Source organism: Vespula vulgaris, chromosome 2 (genome assembly GCF_905475345.1).
Source record: "Vespula vulgaris chromosome 2, iyVesVulg1.1, whole genome shotgun sequence".
Classification (NCBI taxonomy): Eukaryota; Metazoa; Arthropoda; class Insecta; order Hymenoptera; family Vespidae; genus Vespula; species Vespula vulgaris.
This window is the reverse complement of record NC_066587.1, coordinates 12,857,811-12,872,796: the sequence shown is the minus strand read 5'-3', so window position 1 is coordinate 12,872,796 and position 14,986 is coordinate 12,857,811. Positions and strand designations below refer to the sequence as shown.

The 14,986-nt window shown below is 38.2% G+C and overlaps 1 protein-coding gene across 2 annotated transcripts; it reads right to left on the bottom strand.

The window, feature by feature from the left end:
• Window positions 1-247: 247 nt before the first annotated feature.
• LOC127072682 (uncharacterized) lies at window positions 248-13,404 on the bottom strand. 2 transcript variants are annotated; one of them, XM_051013272.1, is made up of 2 exons: window positions 12,333-13,404; window positions 248-4,589 (listed from the first exon to the last, which is right to left on the bottom strand). In XM_051013272.1, the coding sequence occupies exon 2, from the start codon at window positions 4,521-4,523 to the stop codon at window positions 2,565-2,567; it is 1,959 nt and encodes a 652-aa protein (XP_050869229.1). In that variant the 5' UTR covers window positions 4,524-4,589; window positions 12,333-13,404; the 3' UTR covers window positions 248-2,564. The 2 variants fall into 2 exon arrangements, with proteins under 2 accessions (XP_050869229.1, XP_050869230.1); XM_051013273.1 differs by lacking the exon at window positions 12,333-13,404 and adding an exon at window positions 9,068-11,093.
• Window positions 13,405-14,986: the final 1,582 nt, after the last annotated feature.

Sequence of the window (14,986 nt, the reverse complement as noted above, 5' to 3'; positions counted from 1 at the left end):
TTAATTCGTGAAATATAAAATGTTTGTTTCGTTAAATTAATAGAGTAGAGTACCAATTAATCTTGTTAGCAAAGGATCAAAAAAATGAGGTACAAATAACTCAAGAACATAAATAATTTAAATGAATTTTCATAATTATTTTATTAGAAGATTGCTATATATATACATATATATGTATATATATTATACATATAATATCGTATATATTCGTTTTCATGAGTATATAAAAGTACAGGCAAACACGTAGTGTTTTTAAGAAATTGTTTTATTATAAAGTACATAAGTTGTATCAACGATAGTACGGGATCACGATATCAATTCACATTTGACTGTTGATAATGGGCACTCTACTATATTAAATTTAATATCGTGAAAATATGAAGAAATAACTTAAATAATTATTTTCTAGAATTGACTAATTTCAATTTGAAACGTAAATGTAAAACGAAATGTACGTGTATCTTTTTTTTTTTATTCGTTCGAAATAATGTTAGATATAGACCTATCTAAAGGTAATCTATTTTCAATTACATTTATATATCGCACGTATAATTTATCTTTACCACACATTATACGGTTAATTATAGAATCGTAAAGAAGCGAGGTTTTTACAACGATCTTATTCTAAACGAGAGAAAAACGAAACGTTGCAATAGAAGAGAACGCAGAAAATAATAATAAAATTACCAGAGAAAATTGTTCAAGCACAAATTATCTAAAACCTCCTTTTACTTTCTATTGAATCAGTCGAAAATACCCGCAGAGCAGTCTGTTACAATAGCTTTTTTACTTGTATATAATAATGCAATATTTACTATTGACAATAAAACTACTACACGTCTATTATTTTCTGGCAACGGATTATTATCACATCGTTTTGGATGCTGGTCATCGAAAGTTCTGACTATTATGTATTATACGATTTATTTACGATTGACACTGTAAACAAAAATAACAAGAATTTCAATATGACTTTACATTAAATACTTTCATTATACTATGACCTATGCATTGGTCAACGTTATTAGGAATTTCATATGACAGCGCCATAATTTGTTTATTATCCTTTTTTTGTTTCTTCTAACGAGTAACTCGTCGCAAATTTGATACGTTATCAATGGCTCATCCTAAGAAGGACCTGGAGGTCCTTTGCTAAACAATACTTTCATGCCGTTTAATCGACGGTAAAAAATTTCAATATGTAAACTAATTCCATATGATGACTTTCGATATAACTACAATGACTATTTATTTACTTACTACTATTATTATTTTTATTATTATATTTTTATAACTATTATTATTATTATTATTATTATTATTATTATTATTATTATTATTAATATTATTATTATTATATTCGATTTAAGTTGCCTATACTTTTACGTTATTTTTCATTCGACATTATATATTTCTGGCGCTGCGAACGGTCGTTTAGAAATCCTAATTTACTTTAAATATTCATAATGCTGTATGGCAGATGAATATATTCGAATAATCAGAGAAATTTGTTTAATTCAGTCGCTTCGACTTTCGTTGAAAACATTTTTGCCGACAAAAACAGGCAAATTAACAACATATTAGCGTAAGTCTAGCGCGGCGACTTAACTCTAAGCGTATTACGTTAGGAGGAAATGTGGCAATTAATCCACACAATGACTTTAGACAACATTATACATCATATATATATATAGGTTAAAATATTTCAGTCCCTAAATAAATACTCGGAAAAGTGGGATTACAATCCTTCAGAATGTTAGAACAGTACCAAAGTGAAATTCATTCAACTTATCAGTACAGCGCAATACGCCTTTCGCGAACACACATTTAAGTTATAATAATAAAAAGTTACTAAGGATATAATTTCAGGATCCGTGCACTAATAATTCAATCGAACAACGTCAACACGCATTCCTGATCAAGTTGAAGAGTTTGCTTCTCAAAGTATAGCTTAAAAAAAAAGTATCATTGCTCTCGTTGTTCGTACTGTCCCAGTCTTAAAAATAAAAATGAGGCGTTACATAAATCTATGTAGATCGATCTTTCTCTTTATATATATATCTCGGAATTCTTATTAGAAAATAATTCTCATTCGCTACGTACGTAGCTATTGCTCGATGAATTGGTGTAAGAAAAATCTTGAAAATTGAATGTAACGTGAAGTATCATTTCTCATATCAATCTGATATCTCATCCGTGCTCTATTTCTTATACAACTATCGCTTCACCTCATCTTTTCCCATCGGCCAAATGCTCGGAATCAAAACATTTTGAACGATTATTCCGAATATATATATTATTCCGAATAGCATATACCGCCACCAAATGTGATATTCCCTAAAAAAAAAAATTATTCAAAATTTATCGAGTCTGTTGCGTAAAAAAGAAAATAGGAAAGAAAACTGAACAAGAAAAAAACAAGAAAAGAAAAATGATCTCTGAACGACAGCTCCCATCAACAAAATTCCGAGCAAACGGTTGAATGTTTGGAATTAATATAAAAATAGATGTCTCGCGTGTTTAGCTCGTAAGAAAAGTGGAAGAGAGGCAACGAAACCGTATACTCAAAGCGTGTACGGATACTCCGCGAGATAATTTTTGATGATTGGTGGCAGATGTTCGGTAGGTAACTTGTTCTTGTTGACGCTCAATCTTGCCAAGTGGGAAAGGGATCTAACTTCTTTGACCAAAGGTTTCGTGAGGTAGATTTGACTGTAAAGTTGGCCGCTAAAATCGACCCAGACCTCTCTCCTATGCTCATCTATTCTTTTCGAATACTCGACGTAATGTTCTAACATTTTGATAGGGCAATCGAAGAGCGGCATGGCAAGAGCGAATCTTGGTTCTGCGTCTAGCCTAAAGCGTCTAAGAAAATAGTGTACTCTGACGGATGTTGGACCCCTTTCGGTTTGCACGGAAACAGCAAAGGTGTATCTGCTGTCCGAGCTATCTCTCATCAACCATCTGCCAACGGCAGCGTTCTTAAGAAGACTTTCACTTTGTTGCCAGCTTAGACCCTCGTGATACCATCCGCACGTTTGAAGAAGTTTCTTCACCTCCAGTAATTTTGCTCTATCCTTGTCTATCAGGTAGGTATCAAAACCCCAAGGGATAACCCAAGAAACAGGTGTAGTTGGTGTTTCCTCTCTTCTTTCTGTATTATTGTAAGTACTCCCGTTGTCGCAATCTTTCATGACGGAATCGTTCCTAACACAATCGTCCTCTGACTCGACGATACCACCACCGTTGAAATTGTTACAGCTTCCGATAACCGCGGAACGTTCAGGACAGTTGGAATTCGTTCTAGTTGCCGTTATATTCACGAAACATTGACCTAAATTCGCCGGCAATTGAACAGTAGCGTTCACTTGAATCTGAACGCCGCTAGAAGGATGAAGAAGAGATTCGTGATCGTTTGAGTTCTTCGAAAAGTCTCCTATGGACGGATTAAATTGCAACCCATTATTAACCATCATTATGTTCCCTTGACAAAGATTTCGAACGTCGTTGTGCGAGCAATCAGACTTCTTTTCCATGCAACCGGACTGCGGTCGCGAACAAAAGACCGGATCTTGAAAGGTAGCTCGATGTCTCGTCGTTGACTGCTGTTTCGATGGTAACTGTTCTTCTTTATCGTGAAACCTGTCGTGCGTTCGGGAATCTTGCTTGTGCGTTACTTTGATACTAGAAAATCCAGAGTCACCTTCGCAAAAATTATAACGTGGTCTATCGAAATCTTCGTCGATCGGCCGTTTTTCCGAGCAGACCTTCGACGAAGAACTCCTCCTGATACCCGGTAATTCTTGACATCCACTCGGTGGTATCAGAGTCATTCTATTCGAATAAATATCTTCGAGATTGGAAAAGGCACATCTGGTATCGTCGATTTGTTCGTCCATCGTCGACTTCGCAACTAAACTGTCGTCCTGATCGTCCGTCGATATTTTCGTTTGAACAAGACAACCTCCGCCCGACAATTTCGGACGAATTTCGACGTGCGGAGTCTGCACCAGGACGCAAGAATTGGTGCTTTGAATAAAACAACCTCCTGACTGTATACTGGGTGTTGAAATGGTCACGCTACCACCTGTCAGATCGCAAGTAGTCGTTATACGACATATCGAGGGCGATTGACGATCTTCCGTTTGCATTTTCGTCTGATCATCGGACTGATCAGGTCGTGGACACTTCGTTAGCCTCTCTGACGAATTACAAGTCGAGTTCTTCATCGGCTTATCGTTATCGCATGTCGGACCTTTCGCCGAGTCGATCGTTTCGGCGTCAACGATTCTTGTGACGGAACCGCAATGACGTCCGTCCGACTGGATAATAGCTGGTCCGTGAATGATCGTTGGTGCGTTTATCACACAACCACCACCGCTGGTATATCCTCTGGGCACCAACATACCGCCGTAGTAAGCCGACGTTTCCTCGAAGTTATTGTCCTTTTGCGTTGCTCTCGGATCGCAGCAACCGGTCGCCGGGAACCGATGGCGACAATTAGGACACATCACTGTCAGCATCTTGAAACTTAATTAGCTCGCGTCACCTTCGTAGAGTGAAGTACAACATTGGTGGCAGGCCGTCACCTAAAATCATACAACGAAAAAGAAATAAATTAAACATTTTTCTAAACGAAGATCTAAAAGCCTTGCGTGCTCTATAAAAAATTGTGCAATTTGATTCCGTACATTTCAGTTCGCTGCATATTAATGTATAAAAGAGTTTCTTTTTTATATCCAAAATCATTATATCTATACGGTCGAGTTATCATCGAACGTGATACAATAAACGTGTGTTCCAGCGTGACCGAAGCTTCTAAGCACCGCAGGAAGTAAGTAGTTACGTACTTCTAGGTAAATGGACACGCACATGCAAACACAGAGAAACGAATTCGTATTAAAAGACATGTTTCACGAATTCACGGTGTTGTTTGTTCTATAAGTCGTTTCGATAATCTATTTTCAAGCATCGAGTTGCTCGAATACAAGAGTGTATTTATAAACGAGACATATGCCTTGAATCGAGAAATTTATTAGAAGCTCCTTTTTTGTTCGGCAGAAGCGAAACGAAAAACTTCCGCTTCCTTTGGCTTTTACCTTACTTCTTCTCTCATCAAACGATTCTAGATTTCTCGTATTTCCGGTAAATGAAAGGGACCTTACCGAGAATATACATGCATACATATATATATATACACACACACACACACACACACGTTGATGGTAGTTAATGTTTTTACCACTTTTCTCCTTACCACGCGAACCATCCTGACATACGCGAATTATAGAAGTTATTATACTCTTTTATGAAGTGACGTGATTTTCTCAGAATATATTATTGACGGTTTACTACGAATGGAACGGCGGAAAGTTACAGGAGTTCTCCCTTCGATAAAATGCGACACAACGGTGTGCGAGTCTCGAGTATTGATCACAGAAATGATGATTCGCAATAGTAGGCGAATATCGAAGAAGCGTAGGAAACTTGCACGATTTTACTACGATATCGTTTTAAAGTATCCTTCGAATAGATTTGTCATATGTAAAAAAGATAAGATTGAAAAAAGAGAATTACATGATTTTCAAAATACGACGAAGAACAAAAATTTGTCCCGATCGATAAAACGTATCAGTTTATTATATGAGTAATAATCTAGAAATATTACCGAAGACTTATCTCTATGAAAAGAAATCAATTTCGATTCGAATCTTGAGAGAGTATTTTTGTATAATCAAAAATGTATAATCAAATACGTCATGATTTACTCCGGCAATTTTATTTTTCACCTTATTTTTTTTTTAATGCCATTTGTCTCTCTCTCTCTCCCTTCCTCCCTCTCTCCCTTTCACTCCCTCTTTCTTTCTCTCTCTCTCTCTCTCTTTTTCTCTATCTATCTCTATCTTGGTACTTTTAATTCCGTAAATCGAACAGAAGCGTGATAAAAACGTCACGAGTAAATTGCGTAAATCTTTCGAATGGAAGAACTGTACGGCATCTATATCACGATTTCTTAGTACTCGCGTGTTTTTGCGTCTATCCAAATAGTCTTACGCAACAATTTCAACGTAAATAATCGACGGAAGCGTAATAGAAAGAGATAGAGAGGGAGAAGCTGGTGATCGAAGTGATCATCTAGGAATGACGTTTCTCTCTCTCTCTTTCTTTCATGAATACAATGCTCTCAGAGTTAGATGAACAAGAGGAAAAGAGATTGCTGTGGGTAACTTTGTGAGCGTGTCATAAAGGAGCATCCAAATACTGGCAAATATAAGAGACACCACAAAGCGAGAGAGAGAAAGAAAAAGAGATATGTCCATACAGACGAGAGAGTATATAAGAGTTTATTGTGAGTGTATGGCCACGTGTGTGTCGGTGATTTCGTAGTATTAGTGGAGTAGCGCGAATGGCCGCTTCCACGAAGTCGAGTCTCGGCGTTCTGCCTCTGAGAGCGAGGGAGGGAAAGAGAGAGAGAGAGAGAAAAAGAGAGAAGGAGCCGATCCGGTGTCGCAATGCCAAAAGCTCGACCCTGTCCCGCCTTCTATACCAGTCCCTTCATCTCAACTCTCCTCTCACCCTACTCAACCCCTTTCTTTATTATCCTTTTTATTCTCATCTCTTCCCCTTTCTTCCAGAACCATATATATAAAAGTATAAAATGATCAAAAATCAAGGTAAGACAATCAGCTGACTTTCCAGCAAATTTCTTATCGAAATCAAAAACAACTACATATTATTATTACTTCCATGATATAGGATAAATAAACGTTATTTATATAAATTCGTCTTTCTCCGTTAATCTCAATGATTCTCAAGAAAAAGTAAACACAAGTTTTTAATTCCAATCCTCTGACGAAAGCAGCATCATATCCACATCCTATCGCGTCGTACCGTATCATTGTAACGAACTCGCGCACGAAAACGACCGATAACGATGACGTCGATGATAACTTTTGGAAATATGTCATTCGCGATTCGTTCGAGAATTATCGTATTAACGCGCGGCTCGTTCCGCGAGCAAACGATTATACCGTACCCTTTTTATCTTCGGGGTCCATGGAATTCTGAAGGTGTACATTACGCGCATTTATACTCACGCTACTTCGAGGAAAAGTGATATCTCGTTAGAATCACTCGGTCTCTTTCCACGGCAAAAGAGAAAGAGAGAAAGAGAGAGAGAAGTCATTGGCTTTTCACATACATTTTCCTTTTCTCTCTCTCTCTCTCTCGCTCTCTCGCTATCTATCTGTCTATCCTGATAAAGAAAGAGAATAAATTTACAATAACAGTAACAACAATAACAAAAAAAAAGATTGTAAGGTAAAGAACTTATAAATTCGAAGAAACGATCACTCAAGACTTCGTTAAAATCGATGACAAATTTCTTTCGGAATCGCGATTGGAAATCGAGCGATATTAAGAATTGTTTCATATGTAAGTACGAGGTACGCTATCATATGCACGAATATACACATGTATACATTATCAGCGTGAGTACGTAAGTTTTAAAGGACGAGACGATATGGAATACTTAGAATCGTATTTCGCGAGCGACGTCATGAGTCACGTCAATCGCACGTAAGAAAGATCGATCGATCAATCGATAGATTTCGTGTCACCGAATCGCTCCATGAAATCCGTCATCCTTCTTCCGTTTAAATACAACACGTCACACAGGCGCGCATGCATACAAACGCGCGCATACATAGAGAGAGAGAGACACATACACACACCCACATATACAGATATCGAGCTGTAAAATTATCAGCAGCCGTTCAGGGAAAGCCTTGATAGCGATCCCAGCTTACCTCGAATCGCTTAAATCCTTTGATAGTGATCTACGATACGATGTTACCGAGAATGAGAGAACGTGCGAAGGTTGTTCCATTAACGCGAACGACCTGCCCGTTTTTTTTTTCCTTTTTTCTGTTTTGGTTGTCCTCTTTGCTTCACTTTTTTTCTTGTTTTTTTTTTTATTTCTCTCCCTCTCTTTTTTCTCCCCCCTCCCTCCCCCTCTCTAAACGTCATCGTTCGTAAAGCAGTCAGCCGCGGAACACGCGGCAGTGGGCGTGGACCTCCTACCGTTGTGCCTTTGAAAAAAAATTCGAACACCGTTCGAGAGGTTTCTTTTCCCCGAACTCTCCTTTTACACGTTAACTACGACCTCATTTGGGTTCGTCGTGCTCCATCCCCTTTTCGTTCGTCGTTCGCCACGATAAATCGTAGGAAGGAGACGGAGCACGTTCTTCTCCTTCCCCTCCCCTTTTCTCTACGCTACTAACAGCGACCTTGCGATCGTTCATCTCGACGCATTCGGAATATCGAGAGAACATTTTAAAAGCGGACCAACTCGGAGACGCAAGACCCAGGAGATGAGGAGACGAATCAAATTCGTGGAACTGTCCTACCATCTACCTACTTAACTAACTACACCTATTTGTCTATATATTTATACTCGGTCCTCCTGTCGGGTAGAATCTAAAAGTGTATTAACAAGAAAATAAGAAATTATTTTTGGCGCCATTCGCGTAGCGCCGCGACGCTCGACTTTTCAAAATAAAACGCGACACAAGGTACACGTGACATCGTGTCGTTAGACGATAATAGGATTCACTCGCGCATACGCAGACGAGTTTCGTCATACCGGACTCGACTTAGCATTTATTTTTGTGCGGACTTAATAAGTATCCGATTAAATTGGAATCGTGAGAGAGGAGAGAGAGAGAGAGAGAGAGAGAGAGAGAAAGGAGAACACGATGTATCCAAGTCCACTTTCTTATCCTTCGAGATAATGAAGGGTTTGCATTTCCACTTATTCAAGAATATCGACGAACACCAATATTACAATTTTGTATTCTTTGTAATCAAGTATATACTTAGAGCGAGAGATTAAACGATGAAAATAATGAGTTTGTACTCGACGTAAATCAAAATATTTCAAAAACAATATTATTAACGATACTTTTAACGATAATATTCTTATTTTTTTTTCTTTTTTCTTTTTTTTTTTTAAGATAATCACTAAATTTAATAGGTCGAATTACCTCAATATATAATATATACGTACACGTAGGAGGCATTTTCGCGGGTTTCGTTTGAAAGATTGCGTGACGTCACTTTCAAGATAATTCCGTCCTCTTCTTCGCTCAACGAACTCTTTCGTCTCGTCCGTTCTCTATTTATCTCTCGTTTTCGTAGTTGTACTCTTTCTTGGAGGTGCGCGCGCGTGCTTTCTCTCTCTCTCTCTCTCTCCCCCCTTCCCCCTCTTTCTTTTTCGAGCCCATATGGAAGAGACCCGACGTCATCGTCAGAACACGCACGTACGTGAATGAGGCAATCTCTGACGAACGTGTGGTCTTCTCTCTTGTCACAGTGTGCAACATATCTACCTAACGTACGCTCTTATTCGTGCTGTGGCGTGAATGCACGGTGAGTGGGTTGCATGCATATTTTATCATCATAAACGTATTTAAAAAGGAACGAAAGAGACGGAGAGAGGGAGAGAGACACCTTGGATTCGTCCCTATTATGAACATAATAATAGAATAATGCGCCATTGTGCGTAACGTTAAAGCGAAGTCGACGTATTATTAGATATTATTATTAGTCTTCCCAGGAAAATCGTCTTCCTTTTTTTTCTCAGTATTTCACGCCGATAGGCTTGGAAGTTGTTTGGCTCGTTACGCTTACAAGCAACAGTAGGAAAGAATGCAGGTATAAAACGATGCGTAAGCGGACGATTCAAAATCTCTCTCTCTCTCTTTCGTTATTGAAAAAATCTTATAAAAATAAATAATAATATTAACGATAGTCATAAAATATAACTCTGTTTTCTTTTTGTTTTGTTTTGTTTTGTTTACCCAGCAAATTCTTCTTACCCGAACGCAATTGATTTTGAATGACTCGAAACGTTCCGACTTTTTAACTTTTTTCCTCCTACATTTACCCCTTATCTTTACGCCTCGCTACATTTATCTTAAGTGGGAATAAAAAAAGAAACTTGCAGGCTGCTTCCGAGAACACAAGCATTTCCAATTAGCTTGTAACATCAATGAATATCCGAAAGAAACACTAACGAACTGGTTTGATAAGGTTCATAAGAATGCATTTAGCGTAATCGATTCTACGAAATCCTTCGTGGCTTATAATCTTAGTAAAGGCAACGGTAATGACGATTTCACGCTAAACGTTGCGTAGTCACATACAGTGCGTGCGCGTGTTATGCGTTTCCGAGACGTTGATAATATTATCAAATGGGTTAATTTCACACGAACGTGGCGATATATTATGTGCAAACAAACAAAACAAAAAAAAAAGAGAAAAGGAAAAAAAGCAAGACGAATATTATTTTTCACATTTTCGCTAAGCACACTTCTAACCTATTTACCATGAAATTGTAAGAAAGAAAGAAAACAAGAAGAAAACAAGGAAAAAAAAACAAAGGAGTAAATTTGTTTGTATCCTTCCTGGACATTCGCGTTTTCGTCATTTCGCTCACGTCGATCCGATTCATCTTACGTACGTACGTACGTACATACACACGCGCGCGCACTCCCATACACATGTATATACACCATGCATACGTCACTCGAAACACTTCGTATGCAAATACGAAGCGATGGAACGATCGTCGTAGAACTTAATAAATTCAAGTAACGGTGTAACCGGGATTCGTTTACCGAGAATCCGAGTGCTCGTTTTTGATTCGAAAAAATTCGTCGATCCAATGAATATTCATGGGATACTATATAATAAAGAGAGAAAAGGAAACATCGGGTAAATAAAAAAAAGGAGATCAAATGCAAATGATTTCTCAGATTGCCGAGACTAAAGCGCTATTGTTAGAAGTCATAAAATCGATTCGTCCGAGTAAAATAAAGTCGTGAATTCTACGATTTCAGATTCGAAAGTGGGGAGCAAAGGAAAGGAAAGGAAGGAAAGGGGAGGGGAGGAGAGGGGAGGGGAATTCGGTCCGTCACAAAACGTATACCATTTCCTAGTAATGCCTCTTTGCTTGTCCTTGAACACAAGCCACATTCTGTCAACCTTGAAACATATCACGGTACTGCTACATACATATGACTATTCTTTTCCTTTACCTCGTTTACTCGGTACATCCACTTAATTTTCTTGTAAATTTGATCGCTACGACCGCGAAGAGAAGAAGCATCTCCTTGGAAACGCGAATGAGAGTAGCAAAACGACTGGTATTAGCTTTTCCAAGAGTAAATGCGCGAGCTAACGATTTTCACGACCACCAGCGTGAAACTAATAAATAACAAGAAAAGAATTACGATCGGCGTTCTCGGTATTATTACGTAAAACGTCGACTCGCTCTTATTGTCTATGTTCCGTTTCATTTCCTCCATCGATTCTAACGGAATTAAAAATTTTTGCATTTCAATTGCATCAACGTACATACGTAAATTGAATACGCTAATTTTTACGGTCTAACATTCTATGATATAAGATATAAGTGATCGGATTGATTGTTCTTTATGACCTATTGTATATTATTTATGTAATGTATACTTGTTTCTTTTTTACACATCTACATCTATTACACATACACATCTATTAATTTTAAAGAGAAATGATAATTTCAAGATATTCAATTAGACCTGAATATTCTAAATTCTTACAAGAGATTAACGTAAATGAAACACTGAATAAGCGAATAGGATATTAAACTCTAATAATATTATCGGCTTAAGAATTACTTTTATGGTTTTATGAATTACATATATAGTGGATTTAGAATACATTTCTGCATCACTTTAATATTCTTTATATTTTCCAACTAAGAAATTTCCTTACTTTGAGGTTAGGACTTCCATAGTCAAACAATACTACAAACAGATTCCATTCATAATCTATGTTCTTTGAGACTTATAATAAACTAAATATCAATAAATATAAATCTTTCCAAATTTTATCTGCCACAATTAGTAATAACAAAGAGAATTTTTCTCAATTATCACTGTATCGGATACACTTCAATTCTAAAAAAGAAAACATAGATTTCACTCGACAAAAGAAGAAAATAATTCTTTTGCAAAGAGATTATCTATGTTTCTATCTACATGCAAGTTTTAATCTATGCTTTATATCGTATATTTTGTATATTTTTACGTTATACATTTGTTGGAAAAAGTACTCATTATTTTATAAACTTTTCCCACATTTTACCATCTTTTAGATATAATCTAAAACAGCTTGAAACGTACGTAATCATATCTTATATATCTCCGATTAATTTTGGAGCAAATACATTTAAGATATTATAGAAAAGGTCTTACTACAATAGTGTAATACTTTTTTCATTCGCTTACCAATTATTTGTTCAGTAATTGTCTCGCCCAGGCCTTCTGCTCCAAAGAGTGCATTCAGGAATAGAAGAGAAGAGAAGAGAAGAGGAATAAAGCAGCGACGAATTGTCTCAAGGAGAAATTCTCAGAGAACTTTCCTCGAAATACATTTGGCTCGCACGTTCATAATTGCTTTCACCGTTTCCAAGAATCGTTATTCTTTACGGGGAACGTCGATGGGGGTCACACATCACTGTCGGACACTTAGTTGGAACACCAAACGTACGTTGTAGACGGGAAGAAAGTCGAAAAAGAAAGTCTCTCGTTTGTATCTTTTAAGAGAGCGTTAGAAAGAACGCCATTTCGATATATCTTGTAGCACGTTGAGACTTCCCTCTCTTTCCGTTTCTTCGAGGAACGACGTGTCCAGCTCGGCGAATGGGAGAGTGGAAAGGTATATGAAGAGAAAGAGAGAGAGAGAGAGAGAGAGAGAGAGAGAGAGAGAGAAAGAGAAGGAGACGAAAAGAAAGGAATCGAGATAGAGAAAAAGAGAAAAATATGGAGGATTTCTAAGAGAGTTTAAGACGTCGCGAGAAAAAGAAGGAAGAAAGAAAAACGAAGGTACGACCTTATCCGCGAGGATTCTCCACGAGCGACTGACAGAGCGACTCCTCTGAATGAATGTATAATTACCGACGCGGCCGCACGCGGCGGTAGGGTAGGCGGAGTGGGGATGAAGTACGGGAGAGCGATTGGGCGAACGACGGTGAGGGAAATCGTGGAAAGCGGGACAGTGGCTCGATGAAGTCTGAGAAGCCTCGCTTATTGCTGCCGCCGACGCCGTCGGCGAATGTGCAAGGGCCGAAGGCTCTCCCCTTCTTTTTCTCTTTTCTCTTTCTCTCCTCCTCCTCTTCCTCCTATTCTTTCGATACGTATACGCGCGTTTAGGCGAAAAGGTTTATGCCTCAGGGAAAAGTGGATTCCGCCTAACTGGTTTACGTACGAACTCGCTCGCATCGCGTCATCGTTCCTATCTGCGGAACTCGCGTATATATGCACTGTTCTGTAGCGGTACGGGCAACGAGCCATCCTCTCTATTTCTCTCCTTCTCTTTCTCTCTCTATCTATGTATCTATCTCCCTCCCTCTCTCTCTCTCTCTCTCTCTCTCTCTCACGTCCCGTCTGCGTTACGATATCCAAAGAACGTCAACGATTTCGCACGAAATCGAATGTCTACTCGAACGCGCGATATAAGCTTTTTAGGAAGACCCTCTTCCGATGGAAGTCGAATTCTTTCGATAGAAATTTTAAATAAGTTTTTATCTGAAGACAGCTTTCTATTTTCTCTCTCTCTCTCTCTCTCTTTTTTTATTTTTATTAAATCCTTTTCATCTTTTGTGAATTGAATTGCCTTACACGCACGTATCAATTGGAAGTAGCTCACGTATCTCATTGTATAAGAGTAATCAGAGTATGGAAGTAGCGATCTCTCGTCGAACGTTCTTCTTCCATCTTCATCCTTCTCGCCCAGTCTTTACCAAGAATTTAATTTCAAGGTTTTCTCGGTCTAGTGAATCGATAGTGCAGAAAGTCATGCATTAAACAGAATAGTAATGATCCCAATAATGGTAGACGTGCCGTAGAAAATAATGTTCTGGGAAGTACTTTCACTCTAACCGGTAATGGCGTGCTGCTGAAAGTGTAATGTATAAATGGCTATTTCGTGATCGTTTAACGATGCAATGGGAATGACGCGTTGTCCTCCCACATGGATTATGTTTTCCGATGAAAGATGATTTCTTTTTCTGTTCGTTTTCCTTTTTTCTTTTCTTTTTTTTTTTTACGATTCCTCGTAAGGAAACTTTTTGTACGTTAATATAAGATATATACACACACACATATATATATATCGCATCATATTCACATTCGCAAGGAAGATCCTTTCGAGGATGGAAAGGAACGTGTCCGGTCTTTCGACCGGTCAGTCTGGAATATAAGAGGATCGAATCGTTCCCCTTACACGTCGTACGACAAGACGGATCGAAGAAAGATTTCTCATCGTAGTAGTAGATGGTTAAAAAGAAGAGGAGATAAAATTTGAGTGTTGAGCGAGCTGCGGGAGGGTGCAGAGAAAGACAAGAGAGTTCCGCGTATCTAAGCCACGTTATTCTCGCCCGCTTCTAAGTATAGATCGGCTCGTGATCGGTACCCATAAGAATCCAGCTCGTCGCGTGCACACAATATACTCGAGTTCCTTTCACGAAAGTATACGTATACGTAGCTGCGGCCGAGTGTATTACCTGGAAGGTTAGTTTCTTTCGATGGTACGTGCAGGGAAATACTTTACGAGCGCTCCAAACCGCATGTTTCTACACTTTGGTCCTATTATATTACCGATAGTACGTATACACACGCAGCATATCCTTCATACGCGATTTTCGTGTCTACTCTGATACGGTTGTATTCATAAATCACCGATCGTTCTTTACAAAGTCATATATATATATATATATGCATGTTTGTGTGTGTGTATGTACGATGTGTATTACATATACATATACATCTATACGATATATCACGCACGTATCAAGCACGAGAGTCCTTCGAGTTATTTGGAGAAGACATTAGCCTAGTTAAGGCCTTCCTGTGTACTCATTTCTTATATAATCGCACGGGTA